Source organism: Symphalangus syndactylus, chromosome 1 (assembly GCF_028878055.3).
Source record: "Symphalangus syndactylus isolate Jambi chromosome 1, NHGRI_mSymSyn1-v2.1_pri, whole genome shotgun sequence".
Taxonomy (NCBI): Eukaryota; Metazoa; Chordata; class Mammalia; order Primates; family Hylobatidae; genus Symphalangus; species Symphalangus syndactylus.
The window spans coordinates 28,207,540-28,230,670 of NC_072423.2; the positions used below are offsets into that span (position 1 = coordinate 28,207,540).

Here is a 23,131-nt window from a genome sequence, read left to right on the forward strand (position 1 = left end):
CAACTGATTCACTCCTCTAACACCTGAAACATCCCCCGCTACTTCCCACTGGACCTAACCTCCCCAAGGACAGGGACTGTGTGTTATTCATCTTTGCAACCCCCTCTCTACCACTTAAGATCAGTCCCAGCAGGTAACAGGAACTTAGTGCATTATTTTTTTAATGACTGAATGAAGCTGATGGTGAAAACAAAGCCCCTTTAAAAAGAGCCTAAGCTTTTGGAACAACATAAGTTTCTACATGGTTATGATAAAGAATTCTTCAGTGAAGTATGGTCAATGTATGAAAGTATGGGGTAGCCAGTTATCCTTTTTTTTTTTTTTTTTAAAGAACTTTGGAGTTTAAACTTGCTTTTCCTCTTTGAGATATGTTTCAAATAAAAGGACAAGAAGGAAGTGGAAGGATGAGAAACTCAGTTTAGCCACGATGAACAGGTCTAGTAAGACTGTTGACAGGAAAGACTAAAATAGGACTTTACGAAATCACTGGAATTCAATTTTCTCTTCTAATGTTGTAGATAGGATACCTGTGGCCAATTACTCAACTGCTGGGCCTGTCTGGTCTTTAAGAAGAATGACATCATTCCTACAAGATGTGGAGATTCAGTTCAAGACCTTCCTTTAACCTCCCGCCCCAGGCCCAAGAGCCAGGAGCCATTCTATAGACAGCAACCAAAGGAATCAAGGAGTCTGAAGAGGTTAGTCTCGATCATTCGTTGCTTTTGAAATTAAATCTTTAAGATGGCTGAGTATTGTTCATCTTGAAAATGTCTAACTTCTCAGGAAAAACTTACAAAGCAGAAATAATTAATCATTGAAAAGACAAGTGCATCTCGTGTGGACCCACATGCCAGGTATGCTGGAAGACAAGATGACTCCAAGCAATTTACAAGATGACGGCATTCACAGCATTGTGGCATACACAGGCATAACCTGGTTCCTGTCCTGTAGGCATTATGACAGCAAAATCAGATGCTGAGTTTTGCTAGAAGATTGTTTAGAAAAAGAGGCTTTATTCTGATGGAAAGGACATTCCTAAATGTTATCTTCCAGGTAATTCAACCCATTTGGAATGTATGTGTCAGCCTGATAAAGCCTCTTCAAAAGATAGGTATTCTGCAGTTTTCACAGACTGAATTTTGTGGAAAGGCAAATGACTTGAACTGTTTCATTGACGTGTACTGCTCTACAGCTTTCCATTGAGTAAACCTTGATGAATTTGGAGAGATGGTAGAAACGTAGCATGAACAGCTAAGGAGGCACTCGTAAACCAATCCTTTTCTTAAATGGTTTTTGGTCACTTAATTTATGTTATATCTCTTTAACAGAATCTTTCAATATGGTTGTGCAAAGGCAAAATAAATTGTTATCTCCAAGTCAACGGCCACAAATATATCGGCACAGCTTAGTTGCATCCGGCTCTGCACAGAGTATAATGGAGCCTCGGGGGTGCTGTTCTAGTCAAGTGAAATGAGGAAATGTTTGGGCAGAGAGCTGGAGTAACTGCAGAACTGATCAGGAGTAAGGAGAAGCCCAGGCATCTAGCAGGTAGTTACCTTCTTCTACCTTCCAGTAAGCCGGAGTTGGGCTAGCCTCAGGCTGGTGGGGGTGGGGGGCTGGAGGGGGGGCACCTACTGCTCCTCAAGTGAGTTCACTTCACTTTCTCATCAAGCACAACAACTTCCTAAGAGCTTCACCACTGATCCTCCATGAACCTGATTTCAAGTCCCCATGTATCAAGCATCTGCTATATATTATACTAGGTCTATGACACCACAAGTGAAATAGTCAGTGATTTTTACTATTTTAACACATGCTAGGATAGCCCTTTGTAATTGTGCTTTTCTGTTTTTGGCTCCTTGCAGTATACTACACACATTCACAACATTCTTTTTAGGTTGACCTAAGCATCAGATCTCCAGCCAGAAAACCGTCACAATATTGTGTGCAATGCTCTCCATGTGTCACAGACCAAGATGTGTTATCAGCAAAGACCTGTTTTAGTAAAATGATCAGTATTATTCACACCTGTCTTAAAACTGGGATTGTGATGTATAAAAAATACTATAAAGGAAACTTTTTTCTTTTTTTTTTTTTTTTTTTGAGACAGTCTCCTCTGTCGCCCAGGCTGGAGTGCCGTGGCATGATCTTGTCTCACTGCAACCTCCACCTCCCAGGTTCAAGTGATTCTCCTGCCTCAGCCATCCGAGTAGCTGGGATTGCATGTGCACGCCACCACACCCGGCTAGTTTTTACTTGTATTTTTAGTAGAGACAGGGTTTCATCACATTGGCCAGGCTAATCTCGAACTCCTGACCTCAACTGATCCTCCCACCTCGGCTTCCCAAAGTGCTGGGATTATAGGCGTAAGCCACTGCACCAAGCTGGAAACTATTATTTTGTTTTTCATGGGAAAAAGAGGTGTGGCCTCTCTCTCATTTTAGTAAATTCTCTTAAGAGTAAAATAATAAATAAATAGTATATTAAGGAAAAAAGTAGGGTATACACATACATGAAAGCAGGAAAAATACTTTATGCTTACTACGAAATTCTGGACAGTTGGCAAATCTGCCCATTTTTTGATAAAAGACAAAAACTAAGTCTCTGCACCTTGAAATATCTCGTTTAAACAAAGGGTAGCCCACCCTTCTAAATACACCTAGGACTTCTACTTTCAGTTGAATTGTAAACTGCTGGTACTCTTGCTTAATTCCATTTATAATAAGCCCTCAACCCCCAGGGCCTGAAAGTGAAATCCTGTTCACAATGTACTCTGCCTCCTAGTAACATATGAAAAACGTACTATGCCTATGAGATGGTGACCAGTCCTACACATGTGAGGATTACTTGTGGCCAGACTTCTCCGCAGGTGGCTCATCAGCGTGCTTTTGTTTAGTTATGAAATTGTGAAGCCAGGGAAACCTGGTGGGACTTTCTATTCATGAACCAAATGAAAGCAAAGACCAAGATACTACCAAATGAAACCAAAGACCAAGATACTACCAAATTGTACTCATGGTTGAAATTTTACATCTATTTGAAGGCTTCTTTTTAATATACTTTTTCAGAAAATTTAAGGGACATAGAAATATGAATCCATGAAGAACATGGCACCTCCAAAAAGAATGAGGAAAAAAAAAATCCCACTGGCTAAAAAGCAAACTTTTATTAGTTGAACTTTTAGTTGGAACGAGAAACCACACATTTATTCATAGGTGCTGGAGCAAATGTCTATAGCAAATATACTACGATTTCCAGAAAATACATATATATTAGTGTTGTGGGTGCAAGGAAACATGCCGTGAATAGAAAATAAGGTCAGAGCGGGCATCCTGCCATAGGACCCTTGAAGGCAGTGTCTAAAAAACTTACATGCTGCTTCAAGCACTGTTCACAGATTTTTGACTAAATCATCATTTCTAATCTTATTTTCTATTACCAGAGTGTATTTATTAAATGTGCAAAAGTCAAGGGATCAACAATCAAAATGTGGTTTAAAAATTAAAAAAAAAAACACGTTAATAGGTCACAAGATCAGATTGGGTGAAAGTTTGATGGGCTACTTTAAGCAAACTTGAGGTGAAAGCACAGTACCGTACGAAGGCACTGATTCTCTGGTATCATTTTCTCCACATAACACCTGGCTGCCTAGATAAAGAGTAAAATGACAAAGCTTTCACTATGATGTTTGAATTACTCCCTTCCCTCTAACCCACAACACCTGTGTGCCCATAACAGCGCCTACTTACTATGATCAATATAAAATGTTCGGCCATCCAAGTGAATTCTTTCTTCCCAGCCAGGCTAGTAACCGGGGAAGGAAGGGAGAGAGAAAATATAAACATTAGCTAGGAGTTCCGAAATCAAAGGCAACATTTAAAAACTACAGGACACCTTTGTACTCTTTTCTGCTAGGGTACATTTATGCATTGAGCGTGAACTAAATATGAACATTTCAAGTTAACTCTTGACAATGTCTAGCAACACGCTTTATCACATGCTCAGGTCTCAGATGTGCTGACTGTATGAAGAACCAGAAATGGGCTGCTAGCTCAAAAGCTTCAAAGGGAAACTGCAACATTCCATGGAACAGTGGAGTTTGAAGTTGAGTACCATTTAATTAAATAAATACTGAGTACTAAAGGAAGGGAAGGGCGGTTAATATAAAAATGTTAGACACGGTTAACTGTATTTGTGTTGTCCAGGCAGTTGATGATCTAATACTGGTATTACCTGCCACGAACTTTTGCTAGTCAAGCTCAGGAACCAAACAGGTTTGGAGAATTTTTTCAAGATAAAGCTGGTATGCCCTCATTATCTGAACTATCCATATTTGCTATCTGAACCTCAGGAATCCAAGAGATTCAGAAAAAAATGCTTTCTTTTGTTTTCTAAACTCACTCTCTGGTTCTTTCTATTTTAACCCAGGAACCAAACAGATTTGGTGTGGGATATCTGTATAACCTCATGAATAATGATTGAACCTTAAGCTTCGCAGCCTCAAATGTTGCCCTAATATACCAGGCAACAAAAAGGTTCTTACACTTGGAAAACAACAACAAAAATTCCCATTTAAAAATGGCCTTGGAGTCCAACCACTGCCCTGTCACCCCCTATGGCTTGTTCAAACTGAGAGTGAGTTGTTGAGGAGGATGTATGTGAAGGTTTCATTCAAAATCCAATTTTAAGTATACAGCTCAACTCCTACTGAGCCGTCACCAACAAGGGAGAAAAAAACTTTAAAAATCTGCAGGTTAAATGACTTATAGAAATGTTCTATGATTAATTAGACCTTCTTCTCCCATACTATTTTCATTATTTTTGTGCTGATGACTTAATCAGCAATATGACTGGAACTCAGTGGTTGCTAAGTTACAAAATAAATGAGTGCCACTTAAATTGTCACCTGCAGAGAATGTCTCTTGAACATCCTGTGTACAAGGTCTATCTTCTGCTAGAAGCTAGCAATTCAGAAACCTCTTTCATAAGTACTGGATATCACATGAACTATAATGTACGATTACAATTCAGCTGAACACCCAATTCTGTTAAGAAACACAAACCAATGAAATCCACAAAGCCTGGAGATACAGAAGGTCCACAGGACCTCTCCATCAACATTGAGCGGATAAAGGAACACACATTTTCAGACCATTCCATGTGTCTCCAGTGTACTCACAGGAAGGGGGCCAAGGTCATTGGGGTTTAAAGATGTCTTTGACCGCATATGTACTGGAAATTTCAAACGCGGATCTTCCTGCAAGAAAAATGTAAAAGACAGTAGATGCTCAGTGGAAGTATCTGTGTGCAGTTACTGGGTGCTTTTCTTCTTGAGCTGTTTGTTTCAAGGCAACCAGGCTGTCCATGCCTGGAGCGTGAGATGGGTCCCATCTCTGCTTTGTACAGGAAGCCTGGCTCACTGTCTCTCGAGACAGACTGTACTCTTCCTTCTTGTGCTTGGTGGAAAGAGGAGAGTAAGAATATTTACATGAAAGGTTAACCATTTCCCTGGGACCTTGAGAAGGGGAAGGGGAAGAGAGTCCCAGCAGTGATGTTACTAGGGAAACCAGAATGGAGGGTGCCAGTGAATGTGGCACAAAGAGGGAGTGGGGACAATGGTTTCGAAATCTCTCCATGGGTCCCGAGCTCCCAGTGAGGGGAACCAGCCTAACACGTTAGGGAACAGGCCTCCCTGCCACACCCGCCTCCAGCACTTGTGTTCCCCTCCACTCCTTCTGAACTCAGCAGAGAATGTGAATCTGGTCTGTGAAGTCACGTGGCTACTCCAGGGAGAGTTGCTTTCATTAGGCAAACTCACAAAGTTATGATACGACTTTACTGAGATTCTTGACCAAGTTCTGCAGATTAAGTTCTCATTTATGTCTTAATATTTAAAAGTTTACAAAAATTTTTTCTTAAAGCATAAGCTTCATAAGATACCACAGAGAATCAACAAAAGAGAAATATGTACTCTGACATCCTGGGTCAGGCTGCATGATTTACGAGGCATGGTCAGATGTAAGATCTTTCAACAGACCCTTGGTAGGAGGTTGGGCACATGGCCTGTTTCTTTTTTTTCTTTTTTTTTTTTTTTTTGAGACAGGTTCTCGCTCTTTCGCCCAACCCGGAGTGCAGTGGCGCAATCTCAGCTCACTGCAAGCTCCGCCTCCCGGGTTCACGCCATTCTCCTGCCTCAGCCCCCCGAGTAGCTGGGACTACAGGCGCCCACCACTGCGCCCGGCTAATTCTTTGTATTTTTAGTAGAGACGGGGTTTTGCCGTGTTAACCAGGATGGTCTCGATCTCCTGACCTCGTGATCTGCCCGCCTCGGCCTCCCAAAGTGCTGGGATTACAGGCGTGAGCCACCGCGCCCGACCAGGCCTGTTTCTTTAGATGAGGAAATGGAGTTTCAGAGAGGACAAGAAGTTGCCCAAAGATTATGACCCAGAGTCCAGGAGCTGACTCTCACTTATGTAGATCCAGTTAAAATGCAGTGTAGGCCGGGCACGATGGCTCATGCCTGTAATCCCAGCACTTTGGGAGGCTGAGGAGGTCAGGAGGTTGAGACCAGCCTGGCCAACATGGTGAAACTCCGTTCCTACTAAAAATACAAAAATTACCCGGGTGTGGTGGTGTGTGCCTGTACTCCCAGCTACTTGGGAGGCTGAGGTAGGAGAATTGCTTGAACCCGGAAGGTAGAGGTTGCAGTGAGCCGAGATTGTGCCACTGAACTCCAGGCTGGGCAACAGAGTGAGACTCCGTCTCAAAAAAAAGAAAAAAAGAAGAAGAAATGCAGTGTAAGGCCAGATGCAGTGGCTCACACTTGTAATCTCAGCACTTTGGGAGGCCAAGGCAGGAGAACTGCTTGAGTCCAGGAGTTCGAGACCATCCTGGGCAACAAAGCAAAACCGTTCTCTGCAAAAAACACAAAAAGTTAGCTGAGTGTGGTGGTGTATGCCTGCCTTAGCTACCTGAAAGGCTGAGGTGGGAGGATCACCTGAGCCTAGGCGGTCAAAGCTGCAGTGAGCCGTAAACTGTGATTGTGCCATTGTACTCCAGCCTGGGTGACGCAGTGAGTCTTGCCTCCAAAAACATAAAAAGGAGAATCCATATCTTTACACTCAAAAAAAACACACTATCAACCAAATAAGCTTAAGATTAAAAAAAGTAAACTGTGAAGACATTTGATATCAGCTTCATTCAATCTTATAATAGGGCCTTTGCTGCTGCCAAATTACTAGATTTTTCTGCTTCCCAAGTCAACCGTATAAGTCATAGTATCACTGAATCATAATCATAGATCTTGGGAATTGGCAAGAATCAAAAAAGACCACGAACAACAAAAATCAGCCTTTGCTTCTTGCTAGCTAGGCGAACTTTTAAATGAAGAAAGAAATCCTGTTAGCAGTTTGTGATGCATACTGACCCTGAACCCAATATATATTTTTAAAAGGTTAAGCAGAGGCACAAAATAATCCAGTACTCTGCAGTACACTGACATACACAGAACATAAAGAAATATGCTAAGCTGATTTAGGATTGAGAAGGTCCAAGAAGCTGATAATCTGGTAAACATCTGTGACTGGTTAAGTACAGACAGAGGAAAAACTGAAATCACTGAATTTCTCAAAAGCTACCCACTCAATGCTAACTCTGATCTGGACCAGGTAATGCCACAACCAGCGGGGGACCCTTGGGCTTCCACCTAGCCTATGACCATGCCAGGTTTAGAGAAAGCTGAGGACTGCTATTACATGAAAGAGGGCAGGGCTTCTGAATGCTACACACAAGGCCAGCCTGACCTTGGAATCACACGTAGGCTACTGTGAAAGACAATCAGCTTTTACCTGTTGGTAAAAGGCTGGTGATTTAAAGGGGGGGCTGGGGGCGTGAAAAGAAGCTGAAATTAGAGAAAAGTGTCAGGGAGGCAGTGAGGGGAAGAGCATGAAGTATAAAGTCAACCGAATTTCAAAGGTCTGCTAAAGCGGCCTTGCATGGAAACCCGGACTTCATAGACTGTGAGGGCCAGAGGCCTTGAGGCTTATAATATTATCAAAAATAATAAAAATAATGGCAGCAGCTGCCATGAACCAGCTCTGAGGGCTAAGGCTAGTGGTCACCCCCGAACCCTGACTCCCACCGAGCCACTCAAGGAGGCAGGCATCTCTCCTTAGTTGCCAGGGCACATGAAGTGGCGGTCAAGGCTCTCTATTAGCTATGGACAACTTCAGAGCTGATAAGAAAGTGGAATACTAACGAGGTCTCCGATGCGATGAAAATAAATGATCCAATGCATAAAGTGTGCTTGGTTGTTTCTTCCTTTCTTCAGTTTCATACGGGAACTCTTTCATGTGTAATATAAAATTGCTTCCCTCTATCGAGTTCAAAGTGTTTTTAAACAGGATGCAAAGAGCAGTATCTTTTTAAAAAGGGCTTTCCTAATTCAAAATATATAAAACACAGGGATTAAAAAAAAATGTGCCTTTTTTCTTTATCTTTTCCATCCTGGAAGAGACCAGCAACCACGCCTAGAATAATAAGTTTCATTAGTTTGAACTTGGATGGAAAACAAACCTGCAACTTAACTAGGGTGTAATCTTTCTTGCTACAAAAATAAGCCCATGCTTCATCTTGTGAAAGGCACAAATACACTAATATGCGTTGAGCATCCCTCACCCATAATGCTTGGGACCAGAGGGGCTTTGAATTTCAAAATATTTGCAGTTATACTTACTGGTTCAGCATGCCTAATCTGAGAATCTGAAATGCTCCAATAAGCATTTATTGCTTCAGTGTCATGTCAGTGCTCACAAGGTTTCAGACTTTGGATCATTTTGGATTCACAATCTTTAAACTTGGGATACTCAACCCATATACATGGGCTCTGAGCTGCTGAGGATGGAACATCCCTCCTCGGCACATCCCTCCCAAGCCCCTGGTCTCCGGCATGCATTCCCCGAAAGGCCTGACCCACGCGGGGAACAAAGCCAATGTTTGTCTGTTTGTTTGAATGAGGCTAAACTTGGCCCGGCAGGGTGTCTCATGCCCATAATCCCAGCACTTTGGGAGGCTGAGGCGGCAGGATCACTTGAGGTCAGGAGTTCGAGACCAGCCTGGCCAACATGGTGAAACCCCGTCTGTACTAAAAAAAAAAAAAAAAATACAAAAATTAGCTGGTGTGGTGGCGTGTGCCTGTAATCCCAGCTACTCAGGAGGCTGAGGCAAGAGAATCGCTTGAACCCAGGAGACAGAGGTTGCAGTGAGCTGAGATTGTGCCGTTACACTCCAGCCTGGGCAAGAGTGAGACTCCATCTCAAAAACTAAAAAAAAAAATTAAAAAAAAAAGAGAATGAGGCTAAACTTTATCCAAATACTGATGGCATACTGCCTTCATATCTGTGTGTGTGTAAAAGGTCATGTTTCATGACATATTTCAATAAATTTTTAAATTTCTCAATGTATAGAGGGGAAATGTCCTGATACTTTTCAGGCTTCTGGGTGGTGTAAGAATCAACAGTGCCCAGGCTGATGGGGGAAGGAGTGTTATTTTCATCATTTTCAACCTGTCCTACCAGTTTTTTTTTCCTTTTTCTATTCTAATGCTCAAATCTAAGAATAGCTATGCTGTTCTCTCATTTGTTCTCTTCCTCTTTCAAAAATAAAAAACAAAGCAAACCCTAAAACCAACTCAAAACAGATTTTTAAGCTGCAAATTATCTTCACGCTTCCCTCCGGCTCTTCATCTTTTGTCAAAATGAACAGGCAATTTAGAGTGTGTCTTCCGCAGGGAGAATCCTGCCTAGGCCTTTGTTTAGAAGCGGTAACACAGCTGTGTCAGCACATCTGAATTCGCTTAAGAAGGGGAGTAACTTGTGGAATTTCCAGTTGTTACCTTGAGGATTTCCCACACTAGCAGCAGCAACAAAATGTTGTTCTAAGAGATTATAATTTTAAATCAGTAAATTAGTCAATAACAAGTATCTGGGTAAAAAGGGACAACTGGAAATTAAAAATGGGTGTCATTCAGTAATGTTGCAAGCAATAAATAAAGCGAGTGCTGTTTAATTTAAAATACAATCTGCCCAGCTGCAATTACACTGCTGTTGTAGCTTGAAAGGCTGTGAAAAGGTTAGGGGATTTGATTACCAAGCTAGTTGAAATTACTAAAATCATAGCTTATGTTGGCAAGCCACAGTGGCTCCTTACACTAATCCATCTACTTTTATATTCGTTAGCCCTTATTTCTGGAGCCTGTTTCTGGCTAAGGACTTGAAATTACAGCAGTGCTACAGTAAATGAGAACGCTGGCAGGACAGCCAGGGGTTCCATGGTAATAAGGAAAAAGACATAAAAAAAAGAACTCCATTACTATATTTTCCAACGAGCTGCCCGTCTCTTACTCTTGGCTTGTCTGCAAATCTGTAACGTTATCTTCAGACTAGTAGGGGAGTCAAACCTACATGTTATTATATGCCTTAGAAGCAGTTTCAGTTTACCAAATGAATGTTACCAGATCTAAATGAGAAATTCTCTTGGCAGGCCATTCCCTTACTTCAAAATAGAAAGAGCTCTCACAGTGGTTCTCACTTAGGGCTGTTTTGAAATGTGTAGGGCATTTCTGGTCGTCACTATGTTGGGGTGGGGGTAATGGTGACCATTAGCACCTGGTGGCAGGAGCCAAGTTTGTTAAATGGTCTGCAACTGAAGGCACAAATGTCCCTGCCCCAAATGCCAAGAATGCCCTTGAAGACACAATGTCCCACGGTTCAAAGGATTCTAGGAGCACACTCTTTAGACCTGCTGGACTGAACTGATACCACACAATGGGCAAGGCATAAAATGACAGCCCAAATCCCCTTGAGCAGGGCTTGTTCTTGAATATAAGGCTGCTGGTCTATCAAATGGACACACTTAATGTCCATCACTAGAAATGGGAATTAATGGTGTATGTTTATTGTTGGTCCAAGACCAAAGAGCTAGGGCCAATGACAATCACCAAAACTCAACCAGCATTCCCATAACATCAGTTCTGAGCAAGTAGCACAGACAACAGTAGGACCAAGTTAAACTCTTCGGTTAACTCTAGCTAGACAATTCGATGGGGACACAACAGGAAGAAAAACCATCTGCAGCATCAAAAATAGCCAGAAATAAGGGAACCAATTTCAGTTTAATTACAGGTATGGAGATTATATAGCAGAAAAATACCAACTGACTTTTAAAACAACCATATACTACACTGAAAAAGCCACCCACTGATTCAGTAAAGAAATAAAGAACTGACAGAGAAATACAAAGATATGCATATTCGCCTTTGATTAATCTCATTTTGCTCAAGATAATACAATGTACAGATTCTTTCTTGGGTACAATTCAGGAGTACGTGAAAGAGTTGCATGGTAAGAAAAATCAATTTTGACAAAACGATCACAAAAAGGAGCTATCAGATTTACAACAAAAGTCACTCAGTACGTCCCCTACCCCATGATCAACGGCATGAAAATGTACCTCAGACGTGTGAATACTGATCTATGTGAACAGTAAAAACTAAAGCGACAAATCAAAAGAAGGTAGGTAATGCCAATGAAAGTGCAAAAAGAAACTGACAAAAGAAAAAATTATCTGAAAGTGATTATAACTCCTAGTGAGATTACTTTGTGAGACGGAATCAATTAACAAAATCTTAACAGCACAGAGCAGTACCTTTCCATCCAGCATGGTGATCTGTCTAAACTAGAGCTTCCCAGGAGAAAAGGCAGTCCCAGCACCAATACCAAAGACAGCTACCAGCCTGTGCCCACCCACTCCCACCCGCCCATTTGTGCAGGGGCCAGATGCAGGCTGAGGAGACCCTCTGGAGACACCCTTTACAGTCAATCCAACTCCTCTGCAAGAACTACAAACACTGAGTAAGGAAATCAAGGAATTAATGCCAGACTTCACGATGAAAACGGAGCCAAATAAAAACAGCAGCCTTACCCAGGTTGTAGTCTTTGTGTTATGATCAATGAAGAAGGGCCGGCCGTTTGGCGCTATCCTCATTTCCCAGCCGGGTGGCAAGAAGCTCTGTGTGACTTTGTGTTGTGGTTTGGGGGAGTTGTAAGGTGATAGCTGTGGGGACTGTGGGTTGGAAAGGGTGTCTTTCACAGCCCGACGTACGGGTGAGTCCTTGGCACCCTAAAGAATAACAATGAGGATTAGAACTCCTTAGCAAGTGCGATTCCAATGTGCCAAAATGTACCTGGGTATTGCAGAAGGCTTCTCTTTGGAGATGGACAAGAGGGAAGATCCCCAAAACCTGTTTTCTGTCATTCATTTACTTTTAAATCAATCTAACTTTACATTTTCTCTGTTGGATAAACACACAACAATATTAAGTATTTATAACCACCATCCTTTGGTAGCTACTTAGTATGTACCAAAAATACTGTTCTGTACTAAGGATTATGGATGGAGATTTTACACAGTGGAGAAAACATGCCCTTGCTCTTAATGAGCTCACAGTCTAACGAAGAACAGATTGGCAAGTTTTAGAGAACAAAAAAGAAAAAAGCTACATCAATAAAGACAACGATCTGGAATCTCACAGTTGTTACCCATGACATTCATATCAGAGTGTGGAAGAGACAGCATCCATCCTCACTTATCAGCATCTGGACCCAGGGCATGGAGAAGCCCACAGCTGTCTCTAAGACACAGTCAAGCTTAGGACCTCAAACATTGCTCTTTGGCTTCTCTAATTCTGACATTTGTGATGTTAAAGGATGGCACCAAAACAATACAAACACGACAGAGAGCACAAGCAGATGCCCAGCCATGATGCAGAGATGCAAATATGCATCAGAAACATGTATGCCCATAGAATGAAAGACCCTACAGTTGAAAGAAAAACAAATGATCAAAGCAATAGCTATGTTTAAAAACTCAATATCAGCACTTCGTATTTGAAAGAGGGATTATGCAATTCTAATGAGGTAACACGCAAAAAGAAGCGAAACACAACAAGAACGGTGGAAGTCCTGAAAAGAGAGTGCCCACGTCCAGCACAAGTCACCACGGCCTTAGCCAAATGAGAATGAGAATCAGGTGAGAGAGTCCAGGAATGTTAACTGGGCGAGACAGAGAAGCAGGTAGAAAGGCTGCACAAGAACACCCTTCACCACCAACACAACGACTGATCAGAGAGAGGAGGTGGCTGCGAAACTAAAGGCAGAGTTAAGAGAGAAGAAAGAATGGGAGTCACAGGACAGAGTGAGTCCAGTTAGATGAGGTAGCCATCTCACCTCCAGCGGGGCAGATAAAGTTACTGTTGGCGAGCTGAGGCTACGAGGCCGGCGGATCTGAGGCTCGATTAGATGGTTGTTACTGTTTGTGGCTGATCCGGATGCACCATCTTCTGCAAGCTATTTTGGAGGCAAAAACAAGTTAGCTTCATAGGAGGATCTCCGTGTGTGTGTGATTAGGAGCGCGAACCCAAACAACAACGCAAACAGCAATAATAAGAGGTCTGGCCTATTTAAAGCGTGGAGGAAATAATTAAACATAATGATGGGGGAAAGGATGGGGAAACACATTCAAGGGAAATAAAAATGAATCACTAGCCCAGCATAAAAACTAGCCTCGGATTAAAGTGGGGGCCGGGCAGGGAAGAAGCTACACACTGCAATAGGCTCTTACTTTGAAAATATCTTTCACGTCACATTTTTAAAATACATTCAGTGATAAACTGATTTGAAAAGCAAATTCTTCCTTAGGCTATTATTGTATTTAAAGTAATGCATTTTCTTTGTGAGAAAGCTTTTACAAATATGGGTCTTTCAGAACAATACATAAACACCAGGAAAGGAGGTTGGTCATGTACATTTCGGCTTCTATGGCTTGTGCTTTTAAGTTGGATGGCGATCTTCGTACCTGCATGATAGGTCGAGTCCAAGTTGTGGTTCGATTGTTATGATTGACATAGTATGTGCGCCCCTTAGCATCTTTTCTTTCTTCCCAGCCTGAAGGCAGACCCGGCGTGGTATGTACATAGGCCACTGATGGCTGTTTGTGCAAGAAATCATTATTATTTAATACCTTGCATTTGTTTTCTGATCAGTTTAATAAAGTAAGGTACACCCAGATAATTATTTTCTCTAGACAAAGTTAATTAGTTCTATTTATAAAGAAAACGCTTACAAGTGTCTGGAAAACAGCAATAGATTTCCAATAGCTTCAAATCTACTGTGAAATGAACCCCATACAGTTGCAGAGTCCAAGTTCTTACAGAACTTGGTTCTAAGACCCTGTAGTCTTAAACGTAAAGAGTTGCTGCTAAGGTGAACACAGGGAAAGGGAAAAACATCATCTGTTCTAGCTACTAAATTCCACTGCCAAACCAGGTAGAGCTTAAAGGTATTTCAAACTGTCCAGTGTCACTGTGTATGAGAGGGATGCTCTGAGTTTCTCCTCGATGTAGCTCCCATGGGGTGCTGTTCTAGCTTAGTCCTAAATTCCTCCATCAGCTTAGGACCCTAACACTGGAGTTTTTGGGGCAAAATTTTAAAATCCCAACACAGAGCCCCTTCTCTAGGATACTGATGGTCACACAGTAGCATATAATCTGGAGGACCACCCAGGACATCTGTGTGCCCCAGCTCAGGAACTCTCCCAGCACCCAGCCTCATACCCGAGGCTGTGTGCACCCAAGTCTGCTGATAGGAGTGTGTTTCCTTGAAGGGAACACAGCTCAGCAGTTTTTGGGTTTAGAGACCTGTCCAGCGTAGAGTGACTGTATTTAGACAGTCCACATTTGATCACAAGCAGATCCCTGAGAAGCACTCTAAGAAATGCAGTGTGGATGGAGAAACACTGAAAAACATGGATGTGTTGATGATGTATGGAGGCACTGGGACTGATGCTGGAGATCAGGGCTGTCCCAGGAGGGCTTGAATGCATAGGTGATGCATGTAATATCTGTGCCTGTGAAAGAGCTCTAAGTGGGGAAAAGCTCAGAAACCAGAAGCCAACCACAGCTATACCACGGCTCCTAGGAGAATCTAAAAGTATAGGAGCCCATGCCTTAGGAATAACCTCTCATGTGAGGTTACAAAAGGAAGCTGCTTCTTTTAGAGTACTCCCATCTCTAGCCAGGATCTTCTCCTGTCCCTCCAGATATTTTAGCAGGTGTCGTTTTCTTGCTATTAGGCTGAGGATACAAATTTCCTCTGAACCCAACTTCTTCCTGTGCTTATGCCACCTTTTCCCTGCACTACCAGCAATGTGTCTTGGTGAAGATGGTCACCCGGAGTTCCTTGGTGGACTCCAGGATCTCAAATTAGAGAAAGCACCAACAAGGACACTGCCGGGTAATTTGGAAACCCCATCCACAGAGAAGCAATATGTTAACCTCACAGGCTTAAAAGCACAATTCAGAGAAAGATCACCTGGGTAAGATCATGAAGCAGCTGATTTTAGATTATGTGTAAGAAAACTTTCTGCTAAAAATGCAGCAACCATTTCCTTAATATTTCCTGAGATGAAGTCCTAAAGCTCCATAAAGATAGTTTATAAAGACACAAAGACTCGGATCATAGAGCATTCTGGATCCAGGTGTGGAGACTCAGCAGGAGCAGAAGAAACATCAACACTGACTTAATCCTTTCATGACTATTAAACATCGATGAACATCGCAGCCTGAGTGAAGCTCCTTCCTCCCCTCCTCCTCTAGCAGTGATGCCAACGCAAAGAGCTACGTGGATCCGGGCACTTCAATGGACTCCCCTGCTGAGCTAAGTTGTAACCTAAGTTCCTGGTCAATTAGTATCTCTGGCAAAGTATGTGCTATCAAGTTTTGACCTACTATTGTTTATGCAATCAATGAAATACTAAACGGAATGTGTTACCTTCTCAGGTCCCTCTGCCCAGAGCCCTCCCCTTCCACCCTTCTGGTGATCCACTTTCCCCTCTCCCAAGTCCCTTCCCTCCCATAACTCCCCCCTCCCCCTGGCCCCGCCCCTGGAAAACTCAGCTCTGGAAACCTTGGCTCTGGAAACCTTAAGGGTATTTTTGCAGTTACTGAATCTCTAGGAGGCAACTGATAAACTGAAAGCACATGGATGTGTCATAGATCATCTCAGAACTGAATCCTAAAGCTGTATGAATTCTAGCAACCAGGTTACTTTGTTTTTTTCCTTTTTTTTTTTTTTTTTTGAGACAGAGTATCGCTCTGTCGCCCAGGCTGGACTACAGTGGCACAATCTTGGCTCACTGTAACCTCCGCCTCCCAGGTTCAAGTGATTCTCCTGCCTCAGCCTCCCGAGTAGCTGGGATTATAGGCATGCGCCACCCTGCCCAGCTAATTTTTGTATTTTTAGTAGAGGCACGGTTTCACCATGTTGGTCAGGCTGGTCTCGAACTGCTGACTTCAGCTGATCCACCTGCTTTGGCCTCCCAAAGTGCTAGGATTACTGGTGTGAGCCACTGCACCCGGCCATACAGGTTACTTTCATACAGCCACAGTGAACAGCACTAATCAGTTTGTGGAAAATTAGGAGTGTAGTACAGAACACTGAATTTGATTAAAATGCTCATTCTCTTCTACTGAAAAGTGAACTGGCAACCTGTAATTTAGTTACATTTATGTAAGAGGGCAATTTGGAAATGTTTCTTTACAGTGTTCTCTCCAAATGACCACATAGAACAACCTGTGCTGATGATTCCATTTGTAACTCACACTGCCTCCTACCCTGCACGGCTAGTTGAAGGGGTCAGGACTCAGCTTCTACAGACAGGCCATGGAAGGGCCAGCCACGAAGCCAAAACCAGCCTTCTGCTGTTCTATGCTTGTGAGCATATTCCACGCTAGCTTAACAAAAAAGTAATCAAACCAGTTAGAAACTGCGACTTAGCTTAACATTTCACAGCTTCTCATCGTAGACTGAATACACTACTGCTTTGTGATGCCCAAAAGCCATTAGCTAGAACTTCCTAGTGGCTCTGTTTCTTTCATTAAAACAAAGAACACGATTGTAAACTGCAGAAGTTTCAATATGCTTTTAAAAATAACCACTTTGACACTGACCATCACAGATTTGCCAAGACTTGCACCGACCCAGTACTGGTGGCCTCGTGTATTTTTAGAATATATACAACGAAGACTGAAAGGACTGTGCTATCCCTCTCCTTTTATCTCATGGGGAGGGCCCTGGCTTAGTCTGCCAGAAAGTGACACCACTGTGCGTTTATTTGCCATAAATCAAAGGGCTGTGGTTTCTTGGCTGAGAATCAGGACCTGTTTATTAGACTACAGGAATGAAAGCACTATCATAGAAACAAAGCTATACCAGGACGGTTACTTCAGCACAGCATATGGAGTCAAAAGGGCGGGGTAGAGGAGGAAGAAATTCCTTGAATGTCGGGAAATTAACATTGTAGTGCCTTCACATCACTGAATATTATGTAATTATTAACATGTCCCAGAAGAATGACCATAAGTTAAAAAAAAAAAAACCAAGTTGCTGAGTAATGTATATATGACATCCCATTTTAAACAAATAAAGTGGCACAATGTGTACCTATGTGTACACAGCCGTATTTCTGTGAGAGCACACAGGGGGAGTGAGATGATATAATCCCACGATGGCTCCTGCCCAGGACAATACACTTCAGTGTGAGTGACGTGCAGAGGAACAGAGGGGATGCCAAAGAGGGAAACACGGGGTGAAGAGACAGAATTGCAAGACAGGAAGTCAAGGGCATTCACGACAAGGGATGTGGAAGAGAAACATGCAGGATACAGCAGAAGAGAAATGGATGTGATCCTTTCAAACCCAACTAGGTAGGGAGATCTATCTACTCTACCAGAGTAGATGAAACACTTAGGAATGAATATTGCCAAGCCTGTGAAAAGAAAAAACCCAACCCATGCTGAAACTCAGTGACGGGGAGGGGAGTGTGCAGGCAAGAAGGCAAGAAAAGGGCAGTCTAACGTGCCACCCGGGATCTCATTCAGAGGGGTCACCTTGTCCTGCCAGGTGACCCTTGCCATGGAGCCTGGTACTGCAACGATTCCATTCCTACTTCATTTACTACATCAGCTACCACAACACTCCAAAGCTACAAGCAGGTTGCAAGGCCAACAAAATACAAAAATAGGTGGTATACAGATGATGTTCATCAGCACTGAATTCTACTAAAATTATTTCACAAAATGATCTTGTCCCCCTCGAAGCTCCACTACTCCCACAGAAATTACAAGTGCACAGTGGGAAACAGTTCATGTAGAATTTCTTGAATTCTACTGGAGGCTGCCTCACTCAACACATGACTCATGTAAACCACTGTAGCTCACTATCTTAACCTGAGCTGAGTGTTCCGGGGCTGACTGTTGCCAGTTTGATTTTCCTCTGTACAATGCTGAGCATTAAATTGAAGTCATCAACATCTTTTAGAAAATCAGCAATTGTGTACGTAAAGTTATCCACAAGTAATGAGCAGTTATAGCAAAATACAACACAGGTGAAACAATAAGGAAATTTTTTTTTTTTTTTTTTTTTTTTTTTTTTGAGACAGAGTCTCGCTCTGTCGCCCAGGCTGGAGTGCAGTGGCGCTATCTCGGCTCACCGCAAGCTCTGCCTCCCAGGTTCACACCATTCTCCTGCCTCAGCCTCCTGAGTAGCTGGGACTACAGGCACTCACCACCACGCCCGGCTAATTTTTTGTACTTTTAGTAGAGACAGGGTTTCACCGTGTAAGCCAGGATGGTCTCGATCTCCTGACCTCGTGATCTGCCTGCCTCGGCCTCCCAAAGTGCTGGGATTACAGGCGTGAGCCACCTTGCCCAGCCAGGAAATTCTTTAAACAGCTATTGCAGTGCGAAGTATAAACTATCAGCTAGCCTAACTTTAGGGATCAAGTAGAAAACAGGCAATTAAAATACAAATCTAAGTCACCCACAAACAGGAATACCATAAATTATTTAAAATAATGAATAAGGATGATTGGCTCAGAGAAACATCAATTTTTCTAGATCACTTATATATCCTAATTAAGCTCCCTTGGAATTACAGAAACTTGTTCATTGTGTGAGGAGAGCCCCTGGTGGCAGAGAAAGGGTCACTGGTGCATTCTGGAGACAAGAAAAATCTAATCCCCTGTTAAAAATGTGGTAGGGGAGATACAGAAAAGAGAACGGCCCTGGGCACACCCAGGAATCACACACACAGTCTCATGCAATTCCTATGGCTTCTCTGATGATCTTCCAACCAAATTATTTTAACCAAGCATTCTAATGAAATGGAAAAACTTATCAGGAGTACAAACACTAAAAGTCAAAAATATCTTCTGAATGGTCAAGTTAAATGCACTTAACCAAAGCCTGATAGTACTCCTAATAAAATTATGTGGGACTAAACAAATCATTCTATTTTACCCAGTACCTTTAAACAATCCCCAAATGAGAAGCTTAAAATAAGAAACGTGTGCAGCTCTGTAGCACAAAGGAGTTAATCTTATTTTTAAAAAGAGCGTATATTCACCACTACATGAAATATTAAAACTGCCCCACAGCCTCTTGCCATTGATGTCTGATAAAGTGGATCATTACCGTTGGTTCCTCACCACCCGTGACAGTTGATGAACGTGCTCTCCCAGCTGGGGCACTGGGCTGTGAATGATAATTTACATCAGTGAAATGAACTTAGGGGATGACCCACTGCTGTCTGAATCAGGGACCACTGCTGTGGCAGCGCTGTAAGGCAGGTGACGTGAGATCAGAATCCCTGAAACCCACTCTGTCCAGACAAAGCCAGCAGTCGCTGATGACCAGTAGCACAAAGGAAGTGTGACTCCTATGCCACCCAAGGTGGCTCATCCTTGACCTGGGTAAACAATGACAACCTCAAAAGAGTGAGCTGCCTTAGAGAAAAATGGAAAGCTGGTCTGGTTTTGCCTGCCATTGTCAAATAATTAGCAGATTCTGAAATCTGCCAACACTCAAAACTCAAGAGGCCACTGGTGATCAGTGAGTTTACAGCATCAGAAAGTACAAAGAAAGAGGGAGGAATCACCAGTTTCCAGGAAAGTGAGTTCTTTGGGAAATAAAATTGACATTGATTTTGAAAAGGAGAGAAAGTACCATTCGTTCAAGGAAAATCACAGATCATGAGGTTGAGAAGGATCCTACCAGTCCATCTCAGTTGATTGTTTTGTTTTTGGGGGCCCTGTACTGAAACCATCCCAGAAAAGACGCTCTTATCAAGCTTATTATTAAGTCTCTCCAGTATAAGTCACAAATGACGCTATTATTTTGACTGCTTCCTTGACTAGTATACTCATTAATTTTTTCTCAAACATAAAAAATTAAAACCTAGGCCAAAATATCCTTTGAAGTCAAGAAAAAACATACGTGAGAGGGAAGACACTGTGATTTCAAAAACCTTAAATGCACTTTTCCCCCTTCAAATTCATATATAATACATTATTTGTCTTAAAAATGATCAAGGTTTTGTAGCAACAGACAAAAACTGTCAAGGTAAAATATCAAATTGAACACATTAAAATCACATATTTTCACCTCCAAAAGAAGAAACAAATTTATGTAAAATTTCTTATTTTTAATGGGTACATCAAACATCTCTCAAGGCAGTTCTAGTCTGCCTTCCAACTTGAATATTTCTTTTTACATACATCAGATGTTACAAAATCCCCTACACTTCTACATTTGCTGATAGCTATTAAAATGATGAGAGAGTTGGAAAGAATTACAGCCAATTCCTGGTGAGCAGAGCTGCCTTTAAAGAGAAGGCACAGAGGCTCTGTAGAGTTCAGACTTCAGGTCCATTAGGAAGGGAAAGGAACATGTGGATGGTGGCCCAGAAGAGTTCTTCCTGGTTAAAGGGACTCAATGTGTTTTCAAAGTAGAAATCACTGGAGCATAACTATAGTAACTCAACAAAGTAAAAGGAATTACTAACTAATATACCAAGACGTTTTAGTGAGCAAATCAAAATTGGTATAAATTTGGGTGAAAAACTAAAGCAATGAAGGTTCCAGCATTTTAGAGATGGGTGGCAGTAACAGTTCTCTGTATTGGAAATCCACTTTCCTAGGGCAATTTGCCAGGAAATTTAAAAACAACTCATTTATATGGTAAATAAATTTACACAGGAAAAACTCTTTTTGCAGCAGCTCAGATGATTGTAAATGAAAGCCCCAAAAGTCAACTGGTGACTGGAAATTAGCATGGGTTACCGGTGGTAGATGGCCCTGTTCTGCAACTGCGTCGGTGACACTGCATGACCTCAACCTTGAGGAGGGTTCTCTTTGCTGGAAGGAGAGGAAAAGACAGGAAGCATCAAGAAATATATTCTTAAAAGCAACTTTCATTGGTTTAACAAATATAGCACTCAACCATATTCACCGCTCTTTGATATTAGAAGGTAATTAAATTAAACATCTTTTCAGAGCAAGGACAGTCACCCTTGAAAAAGTCATCTTCCACTTTAATTTTCAGTTAAGCAGACTGGAATTTTGACCTTGAAAAAAAAGTCATCTTCCACTTTAATTTTCAGTTAAGCAGACTGGAATTTTGATTGGTCCTTAGAATTAGTGGCAAAAATAAGAGGAGACCAAAACTTTCGGAAAGGAGACTCAACAGGACTCTGCAACATTCTAATGCTGCTTTACAAACAGAAAGAAGCTAGCAGTCTTGTAGTTTGCTTTAAGATGCACCCTCAGGGTAAATTTTAATGTGATGTGAATAGAGGGAAGAAGAGGAAGAGGAAGAAATAGTGATATGTGGCTACCCAATATTTATTGATTATTACAATTGAAAAAGAGTCAGTTGCATCCTATATTCAGAGGAGCTCAGACATCATCTTGGCCTACTTCTGAAGGATCTGGTATTTATAATTTTAGCTGCTGCTTTTTTTTTTTTTTTTTTTGAGATGGAGTCTTGTTCTATTGCTCAGACTGGAGTGCAGTGGCATGATCTCAGCTCACTGCAACCTCTGCCTCCCAGGTTCCAGCGATTCTCCTGTCTCAGCCTCCTGAGTAGCTGGGACTACAAGCCCCCACCACCACACCTGGCTAATTTTTTGTATTTTTAGTAGAGACGGGGTTTCACCATATTGGTCAGCCTGGTCTCGACCTCCTGACCTCAGGTGATTCACCCACCTCGGCCTCCCAAAGTACTGGGATTACAGGTGTGAGCCTCCATGCTCAGCCAATTTTAGCTTCTAAGTGGACTTCAAGTAGTAAAGACAGGAATGATTAAAAATAGTGAGATCAAGCTAAAAAAAAAAAAGATCTAGTATGTAGTGTCTAATATTCCTCTCACTTGTTTGTATTAGTCTATGTGGTTAAATGAAGCCTAATTGATATGAATGAAGATTAGCAGCAGGTCACACACAGAAGCCAGAGTCTCCTTATCTGCAAGTTTATCCATGGTATCAGTTTCTAGTATTTACTCATTTTTAATATTTTGTGATAAGTAAATGGTAGACTCTGTGGTAGGGATGGGGGACAATTCATATCTTCCCACATTGGTTACTGTGAAAGAATTAGTCTTTAATAAAAGTGTCACTCTGTTGCTCAGGCTGGAGTGCAGTGGTGTGATCTTGGCTCACTGCAACCTCCACCTCCCAGGTTCAAGAAGTTTTTGTGCCTTGGCCTCCTGAGTGGCTGGAACTAAAGGTGCACCCCACCACACCTAGCTAAGTTTTGCATTTTTAGTAGAGACAGGGTTTCACAATGTTGGCCAGGCTGGTCTTGAGCTCCTGACCTCAGCTGATCTGCCTGCTTCAGCCTCTCAAAGTGCTGGGATTACAAGCATGAGCCACCGCGCCCAGCCAAAGCTCATGTTCTTGCCCTTGAATGCAGGGTAATCCCGATAAGGAAATATCCTATTTGACTCTCATTTAACAGTGAACACGATGCGAAAATAATACAATATTGTATTTGGGTCTTAAGGATATTTCACAGATCTAGAATAATTAAACGCAGGAGCTCCCCATCCAAAGAACTAGAATTGCTAACTTATGATTAATGCTGAAGAAAATTACTATGTTTACTTGGTTTACTAACGGTGTGTTACTGCTATGGATTCTGTGGCACCTTCTTGGTTTTATAGGTTTTAAATACAAGGCTTCAT

At 42.1% G+C, this 23,131-nt stretch overlaps 1 protein-coding gene across 20 annotated transcripts in view; it reads right to left on the reverse strand.

Annotated features, from left to right (window-relative positions):
- The window catches only part of NEDD4L (NEDD4 like E3 ubiquitin protein ligase), a 368,499-nt gene that overhangs the window by 46,978 nt on the left and 298,390 nt on the right, over positions 1 to 23,131 (reverse strand). For 11 of the 20 annotated variants that reach the window (XM_055297875.2, XM_063639336.1, XM_055297907.2 and 8 more), the window contains 7 exons: positions 21,232 to 21,306; positions 19,586 to 19,645; positions 13,912 to 14,043; positions 13,284 to 13,403; positions 11,980 to 12,177; positions 5,180 to 5,257; positions 3,750 to 3,804 (listed from right to left, as the gene is read on the reverse strand). In XM_055297875.2, coding sequence (XP_055153850.1) covers positions 3,750 to 3,804; positions 5,180 to 5,257; positions 11,980 to 12,177; positions 13,284 to 13,403; positions 13,912 to 14,043; positions 19,586 to 19,645; positions 21,232 to 21,306 — 718 coding nt within the window. The remainder of the gene's footprint in view (positions 1 to 3,749; positions 3,805 to 5,179; positions 5,258 to 11,979; positions 12,178 to 13,283; positions 13,404 to 13,911; positions 14,044 to 19,585; positions 19,646 to 21,231; positions 21,307 to 23,131) is intronic. The other 9 variants (XM_055297880.2, XM_063639344.1, XM_063639314.1 and 6 more) reach the window with 3 other exon arrangements.